This window comes from Rhinichthys klamathensis, unplaced genomic scaffold, assembly GCF_029890125.1.
Source record: "Rhinichthys klamathensis goyatoka isolate OS25496 unplaced genomic scaffold, OSU_Roscu_1.1 h1tg000338l_1, whole genome shotgun sequence".
NCBI classification, from domain to species: domain Eukaryota; kingdom Metazoa; phylum Chordata; class Actinopteri; order Cypriniformes; family Leuciscidae; genus Rhinichthys; species Rhinichthys klamathensis.
The window spans coordinates 2,240,771-2,266,393 of record NW_026606852.1 but is presented as its reverse complement, the minus strand read 5'-3'; the positions used below and the strand labels follow the sequence as shown (position 1 = coordinate 2,266,393).

Here is a 25,623-nt window from a genome sequence, read left to right as displayed (position 1 = left end):
TTCAATCCCAAATCAACATGTGACAGACACACGTAACTTTGCCATTATTCAGTTTGTCCCCTATTTCACAACCTAAAATAAAAATAAAAACATTTTTGTTCATGGGGGACCTCAGCTTAAATATTAATGCTAAAATAACCCGTCTGATAAGAAAGCAAATGCTTTTAAGGCACTCTGGACTGTCAAGGTACCAAAAGTAATGACGTTTAAAGCCCAATACAGCACTAGTGTGACTATAGACTGCATAAAAGCCTATGCAGTCTCAACTTAAAACTGAGGAAAAAGTCCTAAATAGTGTAATGTACAAAAGTAGCAGATGTGTTTGTCTGGGGTACACTAGGTAAACATTAGTGTTTCTTTGGTTAAGTGTGTCAGAACAGCACAACGAGGTCATACGAGTTTTCAAATGCATTGCAACGAGAATATTGCTTGATGAAATCATTATCATACTAATAATAATATAAACAAAAATGTGCAGGCTGTTCTACAAGAAAATGTCACGAGGTGGAAGATATGACGAACCGTCTCAAATAGCCAACTTCCTTCTCTTCCACTGAACCAAGAGCAAGAACGTTAAAGAAAAGAGGAAATGATGAAAACTGCCCGATCAACTTTGAGCTGACGGCATGAAAAGTGCCGAATCCGAGGCAAGAGTTTCCTGTGTCTCAGAGCTCTTGCATAATATACACAGAAAACCACAAGATTTTCTGCATTGCGTGGAGCAGCATGACACAATCTACAACTGAGACCTGCGTTTGTGATCACATGAATGTAAAACCATGTTCATATTTATAGATAAATGTAAACAATATCTATATGACAATGACACGCCATAAGAAAATACCACGAATCATCAATACTTTTTTAGCAACATGACTGACTCTACTCATCAAACATCTACTCTTGGGGAGGGGAGACAACATCCACCATAGTAAAGTGCAAGAAAAACAAAAAGGAGAACTGAAAATAACTTATGAGTTTGTGAAAGATTCAAACAATTGCTCTAACCCTCTGCAATACTGATATGCCCTCACAGGTCTTGAATTTAGGGCCGGGAAAACATATTTAGTCCGATTAGAAATGACTACAAACATGATGAATGAACAGCTGGAGTGTGTTTGAGGTGGTGGAATCAAATACAAACACACACACGCAAAACTAATTTCCCCTGAATGCCCTTCTCTCTCTCAACGTTAAATCCACATATGGCATAGTATTATTCTTTGGTACGATTCTCCTCATTTTGAGGGTTTGTGACCTCAAATGCAGTGTGACAGTCATTCTCTCAGGATGAACTCAAAATGTCAGACCAGATCTACAGCTCTTCTTTGGGGTTGGTGGTGTTGGCACAGGAAGAGAGAAGAGAAACCTCGGCAGACGGTGATGCGGTGCAGCGGATCTCTGGCACTCTGCACCACCCAAACCTCACCTCGAAAGAGACACTTTTCCCATAGTCCCGTCTGCTTTGAAACCCCGCGAGGTTCAAAGCACTCTGGCCTCAAGAGAGCGTTCGTAAGATGCTGATCCACAATACTGGTCCTGACCTACAGATAATCAAAGTGAAGATTAGAGTCCCTACAGTCATGCAGTCAACTCCCAGAGTTCATAGGGAGAGGAAGAGAGGCTAGTGTTGACTCAAGGTTGCCAGTCTTTGCCTCGATGATCGGGAATGTGCTTGTAGCGACACCTATCTCCAAAATGACAGCCGGTGGTCCTCCAGAAGTAACACTCATCTCCGTTGACAGGACCTCTGCGTCTTGGCCTGGAAGTAGTACAGATTGGTGTGGACATTTCTTTCAAATCTTCTTGAAGAAGAAAATAACCATCAAAATACATTAAAACAATTGAAACCTCAATTCTTTTTCTCATTGAATGGATAGTTCACCAACAAATGAAAATTGTCATTTTCTCACCCTCAAGTTGTTACAAACCTGTATGAATTTCTTTATTCTGCTGTACACACACACAAAAATATATTTTGAAGAATGTGTGTAACCAAACAGCTATTGGGCCCCATTGATTTCCATAGTATGGAGAAAAAAAAAACTATTGAAGTCAAAAGGGACGATCAATTGTTTGGTTACACATTCTTCAAAATATCTTCTTTTGTGTTCAGCAGAAGAAAGAAACTCGTACAGGTTTGCAACAACATGAGGGTGAATAAATGATGACAGAATTTTCATTTTTGGGTGAACTATCCCTTTAATAGCATAGAGACTGAATTACCCAGCAGCCCCTGCAGGTTGTTGAATGGCAGGTGTCGGGAGGACTTTCTGAATCCGTCGATCTGGATATCTAACCACTAGCCGGGTATTCTCAATAAAATGTCCCTGTTTTACAAAAGGATTCGCATTCAAGTAAATAAACAATACATATGGCTCAAAAATGGCTTGATTAAAATAATAATAATACAAACATTTTATAAAATATAGCTAAAAAAAAGGCTTGTTTACAATTTTATTTACTATTATTATTATCTGAAATAGTATTTTAAACAAATTCAGGATCAAAAATGTCTTTACTACAACTACAAACAATATAATACTAACAACAACAAACAATAATGAATTATAAGCGTTTCACTCACATGTGAGGTTCTCCATTGCACGGGAGGCCATGTTGGCATTCTTAAAGTTAACAAATGCACAGAAACGTTCATGCAGAACCCGAATGCTGTCAATTTCTCCGTAACTGGCAAACATCACCATCAAAAATTAAAAACAAATTCATGGGAAATCATTTTAGAACTAAAAAATTGCAAAAGCATCAGATCTCACGATTTGAACAGGTCCCGCAGATGTTTCTCTGTCAGTTCTGTGGTCACGTTGCCCACCCACAGGGAATTACAAGGACTTGTGGAGGCAAGTGAGAGAAAGACAAAGAGTAATATGGAGATAGGATTAGAGGGAATGAAAAACATTAAAAAATATATATGAAAATAAATACTGCAATCAGCTTACCCCGGCAGGAGGAGAGCACAGTCCTGATTTGAAGCTGTAAAATATAGATTTTTTTATTACAACATGACAAATTAGCCATGATAAATTAACTGTTTAACTGCTGAGTTATCAGAGGGGTGTTATAATGTATAATGTGAAGCAAAGTTTAGTTGTTTAACTTGGCAGAGCAACATGGCAACTTGCTCAATAATATAGACGACTAACTGATTTATAAAACAATTGATTTGAACATTTTAGTTGTATTCAAGTTGCACAAAGTTAAGCTTCTTTTGCATTAAAACCAGACTAATTCATCATTTGTTATGAATAATTATCTTTTGGCTTTGAAATAAAGAGAAAATAAATTAGATAAAGTAGCTTTTATTTGTAAAGATTTTTTTATTATTATTTACAGGCTCAATAACTTGAATTGAGAATGAGAATGTGACGTCACGCGTTCCACTCCGCGTTGCATTGTGGGAACGCGTCACCATCTTGGAAGGATACGCTATCCGTTGTCATGGTTACTTCGATAGTGAGACCGAGAGAAATAGCGACAGAGAGAGAGAGCAGCTTGATATTTGTTTGCATTTTTGCGATAAGGCACAGTTTCTTGGGAATAAATGAAGAAGGGGGAAGCAAAAGGAAAGGGGCTCTATCGGGAGAGACAAAATAACACCAAGCAACGTTATTTAGAGAAACTACCGGTACTTGACTTACGACCTGCTACAGAATGGACGAAAGACCCAAAGCACTGCCACCTTTCACATACCCTGACATAGTCAATTACCTGGTTTATGGTATCAGTGCCTAACGTTACTGCCTGCACAATGCAAGAGTTCAGAAGCTTCAAGTCATTAGAAGCTTATGAACAATTCTTCTGCGGCTGGGTGGAAGACTTAGAAACCCCCAAACATGTAAGGTTACCGTTAAACTGCAAAAGTTCAGACATACTTGATGTTTCAGGCCTCATTCATATGTGGAAATAAATCTGATATGAATCAGATACGTGCATTTGCACCTGTCGTGCAACGTTAAGTGGACAGATCGGACATTCCCGTCAAAAGCGAGTCGTACGTCATTAAAAAAAGTGTCTTTTTTAAAACATTTCACGGTACAGATATATCTATAACAAATTAAACAACTCTAGTTGAATAACAGAGTATTAATTTAGTTTGTTTGTGTTAAATAGAAGGCGAACTGTGCTGAAATGTGTTGCTTTTGAAATCATGCTTTGCTCGCTGTTGCTGCTGTCAGTTTATTGACAAGCAGTTTCTCTAAGCTGGCTAGCGTTGTTATTTAGTCTCTACCGATAGAACCCCTTTCATTTCTCTTTCTTCTCCATATCTTCCAAAGAAACTGCGGTGTATCACTAAAATGTAAACAAATACTAAGCTGCGCTGTCTCTCTTTCGCTATTTCTGGAATGTTTAGTCGCGCCTCTGTGAAGTTCTGAAGGCGTTGCCCCTGGCAACCGATAGCGTCTCCTACCATCATGGCCGACCGGCTCAGACCCCGCCCAAATCGGCATGTGACTCCTCACTCTCAATATACTACTGTATACACACAGTACTGTATAAAACATAATATACACTACCATTCAAAGTTTTTGTTAAATGAAATTAATACTTTGATTTAGCAAGGACACATTGAATTGATCAAAACTAAAGACTTTTATAATATTAAAAAATATTTCCATTTCAAAGTAATGTTTTTCTTTTGAACAATTGATTAATCAAAGAACCCTGGAAAAAATACATCATGGTTTCCACAACTATTTAACATTAATAATAAGAAATGTTTTTAATGATGTAGTAATGCAATGATAAAGTAGCTGAAGTAATGATGCTGAAAATTCAACATTGCCATCACAGAAATAAATTACCTTTTAAAATATATTAAAACAGAAAACATTTTAAATTGTAATATAATAGAACCGTTTCTATAGTACTGCGTGTGATAAAATGACTTGTACTGTGAATTCTGGTCATTCATGGCCCATTATTTTTAAACTAAATTGGCTTGTAGCAATAGCACCCTCAAGTGGTTCATTTCAATGAAAAAAATCAGACAGGAAGACAAGGAGCTCTTACCCTTCGCTGCAACAACAGCCTGCACTGTATTGTATTTTTCCAGCAACTGAATACTTTGCTCCTCATCATATCCAAGATCCTAATAAGAAGGAAAGAAAAAGCCTGAAATGATATTCGTTTCTTATGCATTATTCCTAGATTGCTTTATTTAGTAGTATTTTTAAAGCTAACCCCATTCTAAACAGAATAATTCCCTCAAAAATGAAAATGATTTACTCATCCTGTTGTTATTCAAAACCTGTTTGACTAATTTTCTTCCATGGAACAAAAGTTGTTTTTTATTCCAACCAAAGTTACGCAGCTCTAAAAATTACATTTGGATTAGTCATACTGACAGGCTAATTTTTTCCATTTGTGTTCCACTTTAAAAAAAAGAAACAACAGAAATAAGTAAATGATTTAGAACTAATCATCTTGCCCTTTTATGTGCTTTCTCATGACAATGATCTTCAACTTTGTGCATTCAAAATACACATTTTATCAGTACGTTTGGTAGTGTTCCATGGGAATCGATCCAAAAACTTTACTAATAGTTCAATTGTATACCAATTGACCATTCGCAAAAGCCACACCCCCTAGTTATTGTTACTACGCCCGTCAAACAAATGGTCAAACACACGACAGATTGCCATGACGGGAAGAGGTATACCTGTGCGTGTCAGTGACCTTTTTTGGAGCAATACCTCAGCGATATCCTCCAGATCGAGGCAAAAGGGGTTACAGTATGCAGTGGAGGGATATATTCAAAATATAAAAATACGCAATGAAGGAGACACGACTACTATCGAGGCGAATGCTTACCGGTCTCAAGCTAAATCTGAGAAACCCCATGACCTGTACCTCAAATGCAACCAGCACAGCCTTGAAAAAGATTTTATAAGCTGGTTCAGTGGCTAATGTTTGGAGTTAGAAATATATAACTCGCGCTGCATATTTAATAATTTTGCCTCCGATACATTCGCTTTAACAAGCAGGTTGTTCATTACCACGGCAACCGCTCGCGTGTCAAGCTGAATGCGATTTTCGTGTTTAAAAAGTAACCATACATAAGAGACGGAAAGATGCAGATAACCATACATTATTTAAGGTTATTTCTATTCGTTACGATATTGATATATGAACTGATGTTGTCAAGTAAGCTTCATGCTTTCCCCGTTGCGAGCGTGCACTCCTCTAACGTTAGTCTAAACTGTAGTCTATGGTGCTGCACTGCTAATTGACTGCTGCTCATTTTCCGCCAATAATATCATGTTAACAACAACCCTTTAGAAAACGTAATTCCTTTGTGGATCCTCTTGATCTGTTTTCTCCATGTTTCTTTGACTAATCTCAGTGTCTCAGTCTCACGCATACTGTACGCGAGTTAACCATGTTCGACACATTTAACTGGGAGTGGGGCCGTCCACACTGTTTTATCCATTGTAGGCACCGCTCACGTTGTGTTTTCGGCTTTGGAAACGGAAAGAACACAACTCCTCCAGACAATCTCTCGGGGTACCTAGTGTCCGATTTGCAAACGCCGTAGGCAGACCGCTTCACCATCTTGCTTGGAGTCAATGTTTGACGGACCTGCTCACATAGTAACGGTTGCTATGATGTGTGATTGGACAATGGCCATTTTGTGGGAGGGGCCTGCGAACGGTCAATTGAGATAGAATAAGAGATCCAGTCCTTACCGTAAGTTGTTGCACTTTAGAGTACAAGAGGTCATTGACGGCTTCTTCACAATCTCGATCTAGTTTTAGCACCTGTTCCATGGCTTTCTCAGCTTCACTGTACCTCTATTACAAACAAACCCACATGCAAAGTTATTGATACTCACCTAAATGCCGATTCACTCCATATACAGGGAGAAAAAAACAAATATGCCAATGGGTCGCACCTTAAGCCCCATAAGTGCACTTCCCCTACGGTAATAGCCTTTGGGCCAATCAGGAGCCATCTGGATGGACTTCTCAGCATCTGCGAGGGCCAGAGGGTACTGCTCCAGACAACAGTAGCAGTAGGAGCGATTCCCAAAAAACCTGTGATCAAAATATCATGAAAGAGTGAATTCATGAAAACAACAAAAATGAAAATAAATGTGATATGGTTTCAGTCAAATCAAAGTCTCACCTGTAATCTTTTGGGTCACATTTGATGGCCTCTGTAAACAGACTAACAGCTTCTGTGTACTGGCCCTCCTGAACGAATCGAATCCCTTTTTCTGGAGTGAAAAGAAAGACAGACTTATATGGAGGAGACTGCATTAGTAAAGAATAGGGGTGTAACGATATTTGAACCGAACCGAAAAACCGCGATACACCACCCACGATACGTATCGCGATACTCTCATGGCGAACCGAACACGCCCCGCCCCTGCTGCCCCGCCCAGCCCCGGCTCATTGCACCTCATGTGTTATGTGTACACAACGAATACAGGGCTATTGCCTAACCACCATTAACCACATATAATCCCAAAAAGCTCAGTGTTTTGTTACTTTTGATAATAAGCAAGGTGTAATCTTTCAAATTATGTCTATTTGATCACGAAACGCAAACAATAAATGCCGTTTTGGCGCTCTTAGATGTGGCGTAACAGATATCACTGTATGCATGCGGCAGCGCGGAGCGCGATCATCTCTTCCTCAGTTACAGAATAAACATGAATGGACACCCGAAGGTATGTTGAAAGATACAGTATATTTACTGAAAGGCATCATAACTCGTGTAAACACTCAATCAGTGTTTCAACAGCGGAAATACGTCAATAAAACGCTTAGTTTTTCACATAGCTTTATATTTACCTCAGGCAAGTCATTCAGTGTCCACAGCTTGCTGGTTTGCTAACTCTTTCACTAAATAAATGCTATATATTAGCCTATATATTATATTTTACTTAACCTGTTTATGATATCTTGATTATTTAATGTATGTTTAAAATAGTTGTCATGAAAATAACAGCAACTGTGTAAATTATTATAACAATAACAAATTAGAGTAAAAACATGTTAATGCAAAAATTGCCTTATGTGCAGTTTACATGTTTTCATACAATTTGTTATTTGAGTGTTGATTATTATTATATCATTTAGGCTAAAAGTCTAGGCTCTGTTGTTAAGCTTTAATGTTATAGTAATGTGCAAGTAAGGGCTGTAGTTTACAGCATTAGCAGATAATTTTGTTATCCTTGAGAAATGTTTACTTGTAATTGAATTAATTTAAAGACAAGGACACAATTTGTTCATTAAAGCACTGTTTAATAAAAAATAAAAGCAATTTTAGATTTCTAACCCCCCCCCCCCCCCCACCCCACCGAAATGAACCGAACCGAACCGAGACCTCAAAACCGTGGAACGAACCGAACCATCAGGTTTGTGTATCGTTACACCCCTAGTAAAGAATAAAAGCACAAATGTTTAAAAATGATTAATTTGTGAAACTCAAAGAGTGAATACACAGTTCCCCTAAAAACTAAAATTAGGTCATTAACTCAATCTCATGTCATTCCAAACATGTACTGAATGTAACTAACTTTCTTCCATGGAACACAATGTATTTATTTCAGAAGATCATCCTAGAATATATTTTTCATATATTGAAAGTGAATGTGGACTGGGGCTGTCAAGGTCTGAAGTAAGGAGCCCCTAAAGGGACATGGTGAAGAGATGGGAGGAAAACATATTGCAATGCTTTTGTGTTGTCTCGCAAATGATTTGCGTTTACCAGAGAAACTTTGAATTTCCTTGCAAAAGTTGTTCCCCAAGAAAACTTTGTGAGACTTTCTGAGAAACGCAAAGAGAAATGCAAAGTTTCTCGGGGGAACGCAAAGGTTTTGTGAGGGGCTGCAAAGGATTGGCGAACAAACGCCATGTTTCTTGGGAGAACACAAAGGTTTTGCGAGGAAACCCAAAGTTTCTCGAGAGAACGCAAAGGGTTTCTCAGGCGAACACAAGGGTTTCTCAGGCGAACACAAGGGTTTCTCAGGCGAACACAAAGGTTTGCAAGGAAACCCAAAGTTTCTCAGGAGAACGCAAAGGTTTTGCAAAGAAACCCAAAGATTCTCGGGAGAAGGCAAAGGTTTTGCAAAGAAACCCAAAGTTTCTCAGGAGAACGCAAAGGGTTTCTCAGGCGAACGCAAAGGTTTGCAAGGAAACCCAAAGTTTCTCAGGAGAACGCAAAGGTTTTGCAAAGAAACCCAAAGTTTCTCGGGAGAACGCAAAGGTTTTGCAAAGAAACCCAAAGTTTCTCGGGAGAATGCAAAGGGTTTGCGAGGAAACCCAAAGTGTCTCAGGAGAACGCAAAGGTTTTGCGAGGAAACCCAAAGTTTCTCGGGAGAATGCAAAGGTTTTGAGAGGAAACCCAAAGTTTCTCAGTAGGAAGCAAAGGTTTTGCGTGGAAACCCAAAGTTTCTCAGGAGAAAGCAAAGGTTTTGCGTAGAAACCCAAAGTTTCTCGGGAGAACGCCAAGGTTGTGCGAGGAAACCCAAAGATTTTCAGGAGAATGCAAAAGTCTTCTGAAGCCAATTGATGAAATTTAATTCGTTTTCCAAAGATTGTCCAGGACTTTTTCAAAGTTTCACGTTCTATGCTCCATGGAAGAAAGAAACCATAGAAGTTTGAAACAAAATAACAGTAAGCAAATAATGACCATTTTAATTTTGGGCTGAACTACACAAAAATTATTCACATACTGGACATACCTCCTTTCTCTAATCTGACGAGTAATGTTTTTTTTTTTTTGTGTGTGTGAGAAAGAAAAGAATTACACACCTACTAGTAAGGCACTTCTTTTAGTTTTAGCATCTGATAAGCCAATGACCTGCTAAAAAAAAGTACAATATATTAATTGCAGGTTAATGATATATTACAATAATATACAAGGATAATATATTAATTACGGGTTATTTTCAACAATGTCTTCAATGTCTTAAGAGCACAACGCAACTGAAAGAAATGAGACACTGCAATAAATCAAACTGATACCGAGTAGAGACTGCACGATTGTAGCCCCCATTTTAGCGACAGTTTTGTGGAAATAAACAAATGTGCAAAATCGGAGGCAACCGGGGCTTGTTCATTTGAGTGAAAATTCCGTAGTGTATGATCAAAGAAAACTGAAATATCTGAAATATTTAGCCTGCTAAATATCTGGACCCGTCTCTGCGACTCAGTCATGAAGTGTGAAATGTGTTTTGATTGGAAATTAAATCTGTGATGACCTACAGCCAATGAGAGAGCAAGATACAGGGCAAGGGAAAGTTCACAGGGAAGAGTCGTAGACCTGCAACAGAACATTACAAGCATGGCTTCTGCAAGCAACCACTCTCATATTCATATTCTTCTTTTTTTCTAATCATTTCAACAAGAAGAAATCCAGTCTCGCACAATCCAACCCATCCCACACGTGATTTAATGCTATTTCCAATTCTCGTTTGTGTGTGGTTATGAAACGTAGTTTGTAGACCAGACAGAGTTGTCGGCGATTCTTCCTATTGAAATGTGTATTGTGTGACCCCCTGTCGCCGATCCGTCGTGTAATGTGCACACAGCAGAAACTAAACAGACACTAGACTGTATTGTAGCGTGTGAAAATCGAGCAGTGTGAATCCAGCATAATATGAACTGGGCTTGCTGGGTAGACGCACAGTGTGGTGAAACATGCAATCTGTCACAACAGTGGCAGCTCTACCAGCTGAAAGAATAAAAGCTGTGATATACACTCACCGGCCACTTTATTAGGTACCCCATGCTAGTAACGGGTTGGACCCCCTTTTGCCTTCAGAACTGCCTCAATTCTTCGTGGCATAGATTCAACAAGGTGCTGGAAGCATTCCTCAGGGAGTTTGGTCCATATTGACATGATGGCATCACACAGTTGCCGCAGATTTGTCGGCTGCACATCCATGATGCGAATCTCCCGTTCCACCACATCCCAAAGATGCTCTATTGGGTTGAGATCTGGTGACTGTGGAGGCCATTTTAGTACAGTGAACTCATTGTCATGTTCAAGAAATCAATTTGAAATGATTAGAGCTTTGTGACATGGTGGAAGTAGCCATCAGAGGATGAGTACATGGTGGCCATAAAGGGATGGACATGGTCAGAAACAATGCTCAGGTAGGCCGTGGCATTTAAACGATGCCCAATTGGCACTAAGGGGCCTAAAGTGTGCCAGGAAAACATCCCCCACACCATTACACCACCACCACCAGCCTGCACAGTGGTAACAAGGCATGATGGTTCCATGTTCTCATTCTGTTTACGCCAAATTCTGACTCTAACATCTGAATGTCTCAACAGAAATCGAGACTCATCAGACCAGGCAACATTTTTCCAGTCTTCAACTGTTCAATTTTGGTGAGCTCTTGCAAATTGTAGCCTCTTTTTCCTATTTGTAGTGGAGATGAGTGGTACCCGGTGGAGTCTTCTGCTGTTGTAGCCCATCCGCCTCAAGGTTGTGCGTGTTGTGGCTTCACAAATGCTTTGCTGCATACCTCGGTTGTAACGAGTGGTTATTTCAGTCACTGTTGCCCTTCTATCAGCTCGAACCAGTCTGGCCATTCTCCTCTGACCTCTGGCATCAACAAGGCATTTCCGCCCACAGAACTGCCGCTCACTGGATGTTTTTTCTTTTTCGGACCATTCTCTGTAAACCCTAGAGATGGTTGTGCGTGAAAATCCCAGTAGATTAGCAGTTTCTGAAATACTCAGACCAGCCCTTCTGGCACCAACAATCATGCCACGTTCAAAGTCACTCAAATCAACTTTCTTCCCCATACTGATGCTCGGTTTGAACTGCAGGAGATTGTCTTGACCATGTCTACATGCCTAAATCCACTGAGTTGCCGCCATGTGATTGGCTGCTTAGAAATTAAGTGTTAACGAGCAGTTGGACAGGTGTACCTAATAAAGTGGCCGGTGAGTGTAAGTCCACAGTGACAGATTTGTAAACTACATTAATACCCAATAATCCCAACGCCCAGGTTCAGCGGGTCCCACCTTTACGACACAAGAGCATGTTCAGCCCCGCAGATGCCAACAAAACACAGGACACTGAATATACACTTAAACTCACTTCTCCAGTCCTGCTCTCATTTTCCTTGTTCTCTTTCGACTTGTGAGCTCCTTTACTTTTAGCTTTGGGTCGAATGTGATTGACAGCATTGGCAACAAAAGCACTGTTCACATCCCACCCTGGGTCCTGAACATGAGGAAACAGTGGCAAAGTCAGCAATTTAAACAATAAAACGTTCAAACAGCAAACTCTGGAAGTCCATCAGCTATGGCAGTATGGTTGTCTCCATTTTCATACCTCCTCACTAGAACGGGCCGGCGGCTGCCGGTTGCTTTTGTTCCCTGAAGCCAGCAGAGGTTCAGAAAGACTTTTACTTGGAGGAGCGACTGGCTTCTCTTCCACCTTTGAAAGGCCAATATCTTCCACCTCCTCTGGCTCAGACTCCTCAGACTCGTCGAGGTCAGAATCAGCTCCAGCGTTCTCATCCTCCTCCTGAAAGAAAAGAAATATCACATCACATTTATAAAAGTGTGTAAAATGCAGTTTAGTTTTAGTTTAGTTCCTTTATTGTCCACAAGTGGAAATTTGTCTTTGGCTTCACTATACACCACACACAAGGACATCACAAACATAAAAATATACATAAAATAAAAACAGTAACATTCCCATGCAGCTATACATAGCTTACATATCCACCCCTACTCATATTCATATCTTCTCAGCATTTAAAATTCGAATAGCAGTTGGCACAAATGACATCTGGTACACATTTTTACTCGCCCTAGGTTGTCTAAACCTTCTCCTCGATGGAAGCAACTGAAAGCTAGAGTGTAAGGGATGAGAGGAATCCTCTATAATAACCCATGCCTTTTCTTTAACTTTCAATAAATATATCTTATTCAATTGTCTTTGTGTCTTACCTACGATTGCGCTAGCTAAAATGCACAGTATATTCAAGTTACAAAAATGACCGAATAGACAAAGTGCCTCTGTTATAGAACTAGTAAGCTGCATTAAAAGGCATCAGTGTCATGCAAATGTCTGGCCTTCTAAAATATCCTGTTTCAGCCAACGGCTAAAGTTCAGTACAATTTGTATGCATTTTAAATAGTTTGGGGTCAATAATATTTAAGAATCTTGAAAAAAAAAGTATCAGTTTCCACTAAAATGTTAAGCAGCACAACATTGATGATAAGAAATTCGTCTTGAGGACCAAATCAGCATATTAGAAAGATTTCTGAAGGATCATTTGAAACTGAAAATTCAGCTTTATAATCACAGGAATAAATTACATCGTAAAATCTTAAAATATTAAAGAGATATTTTAAATGGCAATATTATTTTACTGTATTTTTGATGCAGACTTGGTGAGAATCAGACATTTAATAAAAAAAAACCTGTGTGTGTAACATAATTAGTTTATAAGGAAATTACCGTCTCACCCCCTGTTAATTCTGATTGGTCCATTGTTTTAAAACTGATAGTAATGTACTGCATAATAAAAACATAACTACTTTTAACATGCTTTTTTTTTTTAATACTCAATAACCGTGGTTGAAAGGGAGGAAAAGATGAGATGCACTGATCTGCAGAAATGTTTTAAAAAACAGTGCAGAAGGAACACATCCTGTGTCAAAGCCCTCTCACACCATCCTAACCATTAAACTAGTTTCAATTTACCTGTTCAGTACTTTCATCCTTTTTAACCCGTTCTAGTTTCTTCCGCTGCCGTTGACGCTAAAAAGAAAAATAAATCTTTATTTTTCTTTTAGCCAGCAACACAATGCATGCAATAAAATCCATCTTATTTATGGCTCCGTTCACAATAAGAACAAATTTTAAAAAACGATGCATAATAGATCTGCCCTGACAGTAAACTATGTTAAAGGTGAATCATTCTTATACTTAGTGTGGCAAAGTTTATCTCCTCTCACCTTCCTCTTGGCTTTGCGCCTCTCTGCTTTCCGTCTGGCCTTCTCTTCCTCGCTAAGACCCTCCTCACCATTTAAGACATCCTGTAGAACATACACAAACCCAAATGACACAGGGTATCAGGAACAAACAAACATGCAGGTACTTACTTTGTTTCAGAAAAACTGCAGCAAACAGAGGTCTGTTTCAGAGTTCTGCATGTCCTTCATCAAAGTGGTTTAAGAAAGGAATTTTACCCTATTTGAGAAAGACTTCTTTAGTTGTAGGCGCTAAAACAAGCTTGAAAATGTTACAAAACCACTGTGGAGGACTTTGACCTCTATATAAATGTTTGAAGCCAGTGTTGCGCTCACTATGAGTGGTTAACCAAATAAAATGTAACTCAAAGCTGAAATTCTTAAAGATGACTGCAGGGTAACAGTTTTGAGTGAGCAGACAACTTTTACAATGTCTGATATTATACAGTCTGTATAAGAATGCACACTATCATGGGTAGATAAGACCATTTGAAAGTTTCAGCAATGAATGTGACACATTCACCAAAATAACACAGTGTTAACACACTGCAAAGAATATGCTGGGAGTAACTCTGTTTTTGGAGCACATCGACCCGACCTTGACCCAACTGATTTGTTGAGCCATGACTAGAAGATAAAGTTCATTTACTTCTTTCTACGTTTTTGAAAAGTATCTTATGCACATAAAGGCTGCATTTGTTTGTTCAAAAATACAATAAAAACAGTAATATGGTTTTGAAATATTATTACAATCTAAAATAACTTCTAGTTTCATATATTTTACAATGCAATTTATTCCTGTGATGCAAAGCTGAATTTTCAGCATCATTACTCCAGTCATCCAGTGTCACATGATCCTTCAGAAATCAATCTAATATGCTGATTTGCTGCTCAAGAAGCATCTTTATTATTATCAATTAGGGATGGGACGGTATGAAAATTTAACATCACGATTATAGTGACCAAAATTATCGTGATTATCAATATTATCACGGTTTTGTTAAAACGAGATGAGAGTGTTCAAATAAAGATTGATGCTTACACTGAAAACATTTCAACAAGTTTTATATTTGAAAAATCAGCAAACAACAAATAAAACAAGCAGCTCTATGCACTTTTTAAAGCAAGATTCTATTCTGTGGCATTTCCTTCTTTATAATGACCGTTGTCAATAGCAACGCATTATAACACAGCATACATCCATGTATCACAACGGAAGTGCGCTCTCTCTTGTTTCATTCAAATATAACTTGCCGTCTTGCGTCTCCGTTTTTGATTGTAAACAAACAAATTATTTCATTTTCAATGCAGAGTTTGATAATATTGTTGGGATCATCTTGTCTGGACGATTGTTTTGTACTCTGTACAAAATGGATTTATAAACGGGTGAGATTTAAAATATTAATCTCAATTCAATATGTCCCCGTAATTATGTGTTAAAAAAATCGGGGTAATGAGTAGGCTATAATGAATATAACGTTACATTACTATACATTAAATGTCACTCTTAATACTCTTGTTTGGACTTTCACATTCGTTTTTGGCTCAAAGCCACTTGCTGCGAACTTTTCTTCGCGGAAGCTTCACGTTTATTTCAAGTGAAAGAGATAAAAAAAAGAGAGATTTTATCTCAAAACTATATTTTGTGCCCAATTATTTCCCAGACGTAGTTTTGGAATTGAGGTCTAAGTTAACTTTCCTTGCGTTCTCTATAACAGTGGGTGATGGTCACACAAGACGACTCGGCAGATTTGAAGTGTTTCTATTGCAGCGACTTTTTATGTGCATGTTCGGCAGACAGGGTGACCATCCTCGGTTAAGTTTCCCTCAAGACTTTTGTAAAAGCCAAAATATGACCACACCTCAGATTTGGTCCTCTTAAAAGGCTGACAAATCTCCCGAGCACGGTCACTGCCTTGCGCCATTCCTTCTCGAATAAAAAAAAAAACATCATTGCCACTTTGCCAGCTGCGCCTGCGTCAGACTGTTGCTGGCTGGACAGGATTTATCGAGTTATTAAAATCGCGATAATCAAAACACGGTTTTAATAATTAAATTTTGAACGATATTACTAACCGTCAGCACATTTTATCGTGGTTTATAGTGAAACCGGTAATCGTCCCATCCCTATTATCAATGTTGATAACAGTAGTGCTGCTTAATGTTTTTGTAGAAACCATGAAAACATTTTGTGGAATGTTTTCCACATTATTATTAGGAACACCTGTTCAATTTCTCATTAATGCAATTATCTAATCAACCAATCACATGGCAGTTGCTTCAACGCATTTAGGGGTGTGGTCCTGGTCAAGACAATCTCCCGAACTCCAAACTGAATGTCAGAATGGGAAAGAAAGGTGATTTAAGCAATTTGAGCGTGGCATGGTTGTTGGTGCCAGACGGGCCGGTCTGAGTGTTTTACAATCTGCTCAGTTACTGGGATTTTCACGCACAACCATTTCTAGGGTTTACAAAGAATGGTGTGAAAAGGGAAAAACATCCAGTATGCGGCAGTCCTGTGGGCGAAAATGCCTAGTTGATGCTAGAGGTCAGAGGAGAATGGGCCGACTGATTCAAGCTGATAGAAGAGCAACTTTGACTGAAATAACCACTCGTTACAACCGAGGTATGCAGCAAAGCATTTGTGAAGCCACAACACGCACAACCTTGAGGCTGATGGGCTACAACAGCAGAAGACCCCACCGGGGACCACTCATCTCCACTACAAATAGGAAAAAGAGGCTACAATTTGCAAGACCTCACCAAAATTGGACAGTTGAAGACTGGAAAAATGTTGCCTGGTCTGATGAGTCTCGATTTCTGTTGAGACATTCAGATGGTAGAGTCAGAATTTGGCGTAAACAGAATGAGAACATGGATCCATCATGCCTTGTTACCACTGTGCAGGCTGGTGGTGGTGGTGTAATGGTGTGGGGGATGTTTTCTTGGCACACTTTAGGCCCCTTAGTGCCAAGTGGGCATCGTTTAAATGCCATGGCCTACCAGAGCATTGTTTCTGACCATGTCCATCCCTTTATGGCCACCATGTACCCATCCTCTGATGGCTACTTCCAGCAGGATAATGCACCATGCAGTGTTGGGAAAGTTCATTTTCTACATGAACTAGTTCAAAGTTCAGTTCACAAATTTTAAAATGAACTAGTTCAGGTCATAGTTCATACTTCAAAAAAATTAACTAGTTCATAGTTCTTTTTTTTCCATATGTTGCTGCTTTTTTATTATTTTATTATTGCCACAGCCCATATACAACCACAGACAATTATTTTATCGACGGGCAAAGTTTGCACAGAAATGTAAGATTTTTCCCATCCTCACCGACCTTGTCATAAAACTCGTTTAAATGATCATACGATGCCTCCTCGCTCGCTGCTTTGTCGACTACATGCTGCTTTTAGTTTTGATGACGCGTGCGGCGGTGCAACACTGGTGACTGGTGTTGCCAGATTGGGTGTTTTTTCGCTACATATTAAGGCCTGTTTACGTGTTTTAGCCGGGTTTTCGCCTGGAAGGCTCTATAGAAATCCAGTGTTTCCGCTACATTCATTCCGCCGTGGCGGGCCGCCACACCTAAAACCATCCCGCCACGGCTGCAGTTTCTCAGTGAGGTCCGATATTTGTTAAGCCCCACTAAAGGCATAAACAACATTGTAAAGCACAATAAAGTTGTCGCACTATATTCCAAGACTTCCAAAGTCTTTCAATAGCATAAAGTGCGGTAAAAAATAATATTTAAGTCGTTAAGTTAAAGTTAATGGAAACTCATCTCTCCTCAGTCATTCTCCATTCAGCATTCAAACAGCGCGTCGCGTTCGGTAACGACAGTTACACGATGACACTCTCTTCAAGATCAATGTTCCCATTATTACACCTTTTTTTTTGTAGATAAAGGTCTATAGTTTCCATAAAATGACTTTATCTTGCTGGAGTTTATTGCGCTTTCTAAATCATATTCCCTTCTCCCGGGTGTCTGTTAGATTACAGCACTGGAGTAGAGAGTGCTATGATTTGGTCTTCATGCGCACTGTAACTGAAATTTAAAACTGTTAAAAAAAAGGCTCAATAAACTGTTGCATAGATAGAATACACTAGGCATAGATAGATATAATCTCTTCTCTTCGCTTTGTGCTTTGAACTTTTCAATGCGAAGCGCTGCGCGCTGTGACTTCGCGTTGCTTCAAGTGCATCATTCTGCGCATAGGATGCGCATAATCGCTTTGCTGCACTTATTGGAGCCTTTCATGTTATAATACTTAGGGGAGGTTTAAAAACCTTGGGGCAAGGGGGCGTGGCCAATGGGAATATCACTCATGGGCCACGCCCCCTCCCCCTGGGGAAATGGGCCTGCCACCACAGTTGGAAAAAATCCTAGAGGAAACACTGAAATCTGGCACCCTATTGAACGAAGTTAAACTGAGAGAGCGTGCGTTCACAGACTCCAGAATGAACGAGTTCACAGTAACGTTCATCAGGCAGTAATTCAGTACGTTCAGTTCACGTTCGCCCAAAATATGAACGAGTTCATGAACTATCGTTCATTGAACGCATTCAGGCACAACACTGGCACCATGCCACAAAGCTCGAATCATTTCAAATTGGTTTCTTGAACATGACAATGAGTTCACTGTACTAAAATGGCCCCCACAGTCACCAGATCTCAACCCAATAGAGCATCTTTGGGATGTGGTGGAACGGGAGCTTCGTGCCCTAGATGTGCATCCCACAAATCTCCATCAACTGCAAGATGCTATCCTATCAATATGGGCCAACATTTCTAAAGAATGCTTTCAGCACCTTGTTGAATCAATGCCATGTAGAATTAAGGCAGTTCTGAAGTCGAAAGGGGGTCAAACACAGTATTAGTATGGTGTTCCTAATAATCCTTTAGGTGAGTGTATAATATATATATATATATATATATATATATATATATATATATATATATATATATATATATATATATATATATATATATATATATATATAAAAACACACACACATACTTCAACTTTACATATACACTTTTAAGGCCACTATACATGTCGCTATGCGGGAATCGATCAGGAATAGTTAAAAAGATAGCCAGTTAGTAAAAGACCTGAATTAAGTTAGTTAAATTTCAGACTTAAAACTAATGGCCAGAAAACATATGAAAGCAGTTCATTCAAAAACAACAGGAGAACATGCAGGTCTTTTGACCTCTTATTTCTGATTTAATTTAAAAAAGCCCAGTGTTCTCGTACCTGTGAGATCATGTGGTCATTCGGCCCGGGGAGAGCACCAGTGTCCATCTCCTCTGGCCTTTCATCACTGGAGCCTGTGGAAAGATCCAGAGAAAACAATCCATTAGTCCAAAGTCCCAATTCAAGGAAAGAGAATCACTATAGCCTTAGCCAACATCACACTTTTTGAGAATTAAAACATTCAAAAATGCAGAAAAGAGAATCAACACAAGCCACTTGTTTTGTATCATGTTGTCAAATCCCAACATTTACCATTTCCTAGTTCTTTATTCACTCCAAATGCTCACTACACACTCACAATAAGAAAATCCCATTCATTTGTGACTATGCAATGACATTTCAGTCAAACCCATAAAAACTTTCCTCACAATTAAGTCTTGGTTTTCACTTCTCTAATTGCATTAGCCACTAAGGCCCATGTCATATATATTTTTAACCTTGACTGCAGATGGTTTTGTTTAATTAGCATTTGCAGGGTCAAGCTGCGCAAAGATTTTAATTTCACATCATGTCTGCCACAGAAAAGCCACCTAAACCCGTGGGAAAAAGAGTTATCAGCAAAAAGAAAAGAAAAACACACTCCCTTAACAAACATGGGACCTAAAGCCCTGCAGGATTGCAATTCATTTGTCAGCTATCTTAAAGTTTCCTTGCTGCAATGGTAAAATTAGACCTTGCAGACATTTCTCCAAGCTACACGGCCTCAGATACTACACAGCTCAAAACATTCCACAAGAAAGCCATTTAAACAACGGCCTAGTAAAACAATACTTGCTCTGAAGACCGTCCAACGACAGATTTTTGGATTCTTCCATTAGCTAATCTAAGCAAATGGTTTTCAGACTAATTTTTCAGGTTTTGTTTTCTTTTATGGGATTCATGATAGCTCAGTGATGGTTTTATCCTTGATTCAGCCCAGGGTTGTGATGATCATAATACGCAACCATCTACACAATGTCCGAAAACCTACATAAACACTTTTTTAAACACAGAACTTTACAAGCTTGTTAACTGATTCCTTTGGTACAGAGAAATGAAGTTCCATTAGGCGCAAAAAAAAAACGCAGTTTCCGTGTCTTCAACCACTCCTATTAGCCATTGCAACACTCTTAATATCCCACATAAGTTTTCTTATACAGCAAAGAGATGCAGTTTGATTTCAGTTATAAATCACAGCCAAAGTAGCACCACAAATGTCAGGTCAATGCAAATGAAGCAGGCCGTGATCTGAGACGAGTCCTGCGGTTGCAGAGAAGTGATGCATCGACCAGCAGACTTCCCCTTTAGTGACTCATCTCACACTTCGATGGCCTCATGACAACAGTGGTCGAAAAAACTGATTTACCTTGGTAAGATACAGAAACCGCAGGTGGCCCCTGGCTAGTCACGTCTTCCTTGGATCATGCAAACTGTTCCATGCAAAAGATCCCCACTGATACGGTTTTCACTGCCACCAGTCAGAATGCTGAATCCATTTGATTAAAACAGCAGTGGACAATCTTGATTCATACTACAAATACCGGTAGGTAAAAACTTGCATGCAGAAAAGGACTGTAAGGATGTGTCACACGATGTTAACAAAGATGCTTATTTAAGCTACTTGGTAGATACCCTGTCAAACTTCCACATCTCCGATCATTTTACTGTGAATGCAACAGACAGGCAAATATAGCAAATTAGCATTTAATGATGGATCATGCTCTTAAGCATATTTACATTTATACCACCAACTTTGAGTAGAGCCCAGTATTAGACAACACAAACTAGCAGTACTTCATGTAATGAGAATCCGCACACACAAACCTCAATGAAAAACAAAGGTTCCAATTAAAAGCTAAAGGGGCTTTACAGCCTGATGTCATTGGGGAACCTTTTCAAGTTCCCTAAAGAATTTTCATTCTCTAACTTTTTATAAAACCATCCATGTATTCATTCGTCTTCGGAACACAAATGAAGATCTTTTTGATGAAATCTGAGTGATTTCTGTCCCTCCATTGACAGCTACGCAACTGACACTTGATGCTTCATAAAGAGATCACAAAACTAATCCATATGAATTGAGCGATTTAGTCAACATTTTCTGAAGAGACTTGATTGTTTTATATGATGAACATATTGAATTTAGGCTTTTATTCACATATAAACATTGATCACCGAACATAAACAGTAGCTCAACCGAACTCGATTGACGCACCAGAACAAACCTCTTGCGGAAGCACAAACGTGATGCGTAACACAAGAATGAACCTCATTGGTTCTTGAAGAAGCTCAAACGTGATGCGTAACAAGAATGAACCTCATTGGTTCTTGAAGAAGCTCAAACGTGATGCGTAACAAGAATGAACCTCATTGGTTCTTGAAGCTCAAACGTGATCCGTAACAAGAATGAACCTCATTGGTTCTTGAAGCTCAAACGTGATGCGTAACAAGAATGAACCTCATTGGTTCTTGAAGAAGCTCAAACGTGATGCGTAACAAGAATGAACCTCATTGGTTCTTGAAGAAGCTCAAATGTGATGCGTAACAAGAATGAACCTCATTGGTTCTTGAAGAAGCTCAAACGTGATGCGTAACAAGAATGAACCTCATTGGTTCTCGCATGTCAAGCGAACATGCTTGAGCTTCCATTCACCACAACTGATGAATGTTTATATGTGAACAAAAGCCTAAATTAAATCTGTTTATCACATAAAGTGATCGAGTCTCTTGAGAAAATTTGGACTAAACTGCTCAATTCATATGGATTAGTTTTATAATCTCTTTATGAACTTTTTGAAGCATCAAAGTTTCAGTTGCGTGGCTGTCAATGGAGGGACAGAAAGCTCTCAGATTTCATCAAAACGATCTTCATTTGTGTTCCGAAGACGAACGAAAGTCTTACGGGTTTGGAACGACATGAGGGCGAGTAATTAATGCAGAATTTTCATTTTTAGGTGAACTAACCCTTTAAACTGGTAGCTGTGTTTTGGAACATTAAAAGGTTTCTATCTGATCATTGGCTGGCCTTCCTATGTAGATGCCACCGCTCCAGACACGTCATCGACGTGTCAGCCATCTTTTCAGATGCTGTCATCACTCACAGTTGCCACGAAATGTCTCACCCTCTGGTTGTAAAAACCACTGAGATTTGAAATTGGATGTGAAATTCATGTGGTGAAGTCTATTACAGATTTAGATATTCATAGATGTGTCTAACTATGGTTGCAGTCAACTTGCTCTCAAATGTTCACACAAACCGGCTTTGAAGCGTTCCAATATGGAGAACGGCTTACGTATATCGGCCAACAGCCGCTAATGAGGCATCTAGTGCCTCATATATATATATATATATATATATATATATATATATATATATATATATATATATATATATACTACGGGTCAACCAGCTACCACATTCCAAAAACTAGGAACCAGTGATGGGATGCACGATGATATCGGGACAACATCGGTATCGGCCGATAAAAGCTTAAAATGACCATCATCGGCATCGGCCGATATGAATATTTCTGCCGATGAGCCTTGCCGATAGGGTGGCGTGTTTCCTATGCGCACGTGACGACCGTGAACGAAGCATGAGCGCCAGCAACTTAAACTTCCAACTAGGGGTGCGCGTCTCACGGTTTTTGATCGTGGACGATTAAAATGTCTCCACGATCTGCTTTTGAAGAAAAATCATAGTATTGTGCATTCTATCAGTTCAATTCTGGCGCCTTCATCTCAACATACTGTACAACGCGACGTACATTCACATCACATGTAAACGCAGAGGTAGGGTTACACTCACGGGACACTGCAATTCACAAAAGTTCATTGTTTGCATGTGCGTCAAAGTCTTGCTAGGTAAACATGTCATTCACGTGCTGATGCGCTGTTCTAACATCCGCTTTTCTGAGCGCGTACACGCGACGCTCACAGGAACTAAAAGCCTGTCACAGAGTCTGCATACTGGACTAATCTTTCGAGACTTATTGCGCTGATACTGTCAAATAAACACAAGGTTTACATAAACAAAGTTGGTTATGTCTAAAGTGAAAGCAAACAGAGAAAATCTGCTTGTCAAATGCGTGTATTAGACGCGTCGCGTTACTCGCGTGCAGTTCTTAAAGAGACAGTAATAATATTCTGCCGCTTGTCTTTAAAGAGATACTGCACCCAGAAATAAAAATTCTGTCTATCTAATGTTGTTTCAAACCTGGATTCATTTCTTTCTTGTGCTTAAATATACTATGGAAGTCACTGGAGTACAGCAACTGTTTGGTTAGCCACATTCTTCCAAATAACTTTTATAATTTCAACAGAAGAAAGAAACTTGAGAGAGTAAATGATGACAATTTAAATTTTTGGGTGAACTATCCCGTTAATGTTAATAAAACAACAAAACACAGAGGAAATCACTCACTGCTCTTGACTGAGAACATTAATAGAAGCTTTAATAAGCTTTTTTTGCACTTAAAAAAAATACAAATATATCGATATCGGTATCGGCATCGGGCAAAATTTGTTTGAAAATATCGGCATATCGAATATCGGCCAAAATCCTATATCGTGCATCCCTATGTTCCGAATGCAGCTACCAGCTAGGATTTTCCAACATAGATCAAGAACTTGTATTTAAATCTCCAAAGAATCATATGGGTAACTCAAGAACCACAAATGGTCTTTGATAAGAAGGATTGTTGATTATCCTAAAGAAACATTGAAGAACCTTTATGTGTATTATTGTATGAAAAGGCAATTTTTGCCACTAGACTTGAGGCAGCCTTTAACTCGTGCTTAAAATTTACAAGAATGCTAAAACCATTACAAATTATAACTAAATTATGATGCATCTGAATTGGTTTGTCTGAAAATGTTTATTCTTAATAAAAACACACTCAAACAGGAAATCATCAGCAGTTGAAATCAGATTTAGTGTGTCTGTGATTCACAGACCTGTTGCATGTGATTTCTAGCATTTGAACTAGTTTCAAATAAAAAGCCAAAAGCCTGTGGTAAATAGGCTGCATTTAATTTATTTAATTCAAACTGTAACTAAATTACAGATTATGTGAGAGATTAGGCTAACAACGTTTAACTTGAGTTCGTTGGCTAGTCTTTGTAATAGGCCTATTAATATTAAGCATTATGGATTTGACACATTTTTAAGCTTTAGACATAATTACCCTCGACAAATAAAAAGATAGCCGGGTGACAACCGCAGTTACAAAATATCAAACAACAATCGCATAAGTGGCATCATGATTTGATTAATACGCCTTTATATCTATATAAATCTGACTCACATTAGATATCGCTGTCACTAACGCGCGTTACGGCGAGATAAACTGATTGTGCCTAGCTTCGTTTTACGCTCCGATTCATGGAAAACTAACTTTATAACTCGGACAGACAGAAACAAAGTTTCCATGCAGTCGTGAAACTCACCGCTGAGCCCCAGTAACCGGCCGAAATCCAAACTGAACTTCATTAGTCCAACCATCCAGCATTATTACCCTCAATAACACCACAGGAACATATACACGACCGAATACATGTTAAAACACCAAATGAGTCGACATCTTTAAACTTGTGGCGATATATGTGCAGCTGTTTCTCTTCCTGGGCGTCGAGCGGAGCGTCAGGCGGGTGTGTTGAACTGCACTCAAGCGCCTCCCAGAACAAGCGTCTTAAAGGGCCGCAGGGGCCATGTGTCCTGGAGCCACACTTCACAAGTCAAGTCAAGAGCATTTTTATTTGTCATTTGCACAATTACCCTGGGGACACTAGGCACTGAAATGCTTGTGACGATGGCGATGCTCAGACTTACAGTGAGATTAACAGGACCATACACAAATTTAGTAAGCATAGCCTAACCACAAATATAAACAAAGTGGCGGGCACTGGGATATTAAAGTGACGTGCTATTTCGTAGACAGGACGATAAATAAGTGGCAGTAACAAATACGATAAAGAGTAATAAAATAAAATAAAATAAAATAAAAAGTATTAAGAATAGTAAACTAGTCTCGAGTACGAATAGGCTACTGAGGTAGAAGTCTCAGTGTCCGAAGCGGCAGTAAAAGTGTTAGTAAAGTGTTGCAGAGTTTGATGAATACATACAGAATGTGGCAGTAACAAAAACGATAAAGAGTAAAAAGGCATAAAACTGCTCCTCAATTTCAGAATCCTGTCTGGATATTTCCACCATAGGTTAAGTTGCATCTTAAAGTCATTACGAAATCAAAATTCTTATTTTTATGGAATATTGCCATTTTTATAATATGATTTAACCGTGCACTTTTTTTTTAATTCATGTGCCCTGGTAATTCTTTAAGTAACTTCCCCTCCCTCTTTCAGCAACATCTCTTCTGTGATGATGTGTTTACTGGCGTGAGGGCGGGACA

The 25,623-nt window shown here is 39.1% G+C and overlaps 1 protein-coding gene across 3 annotated transcripts; it reads right to left on the bottom strand.

The window, feature by feature from the left end:
* Positions 1–2,562: 2,562 nt before the first annotated feature.
* zgc:123010 (uncharacterized protein LOC641500 homolog) lies at positions 2,563–24,902 on the bottom strand. Of its 3 annotated transcripts, none has more exons than XM_056272428.1 (14): positions 24,665–24,901; positions 19,238–19,311; positions 13,962–14,042; positions 13,708–13,764; positions 12,325–12,519; positions 12,088–12,213; positions 9,783–9,831; positions 7,147–7,237; positions 6,914–7,055; positions 6,708–6,812; positions 5,032–5,110; positions 2,961–2,994; positions 2,778–2,852; positions 2,563–2,691 (listed from the first exon to the last, which is right to left on the bottom strand). In XM_056272428.1, exons 1-14 carry the CDS (start codon positions 24,717–24,719, stop codon positions 2,580–2,582), a joined length of 1,275 nt encoding a protein of 424 aa, XP_056128403.1. In that variant the 5' UTR covers positions 24,720–24,901; the 3' UTR covers positions 2,563–2,579. The 3 variants fall into 3 exon arrangements, with proteins under 3 accessions (XP_056128403.1, XP_056128402.1, XP_056128404.1); XM_056272427.1 differs by having other exon boundaries at positions 9,783–9,834; positions 24,665–24,900; XM_056272429.1 differs by lacking the exon at positions 13,708–13,764 and having other exon boundaries at positions 9,783–9,834; positions 24,665–24,902.
* Between the last annotated feature and the right edge of the window lie 721 nt (positions 24,903–25,623).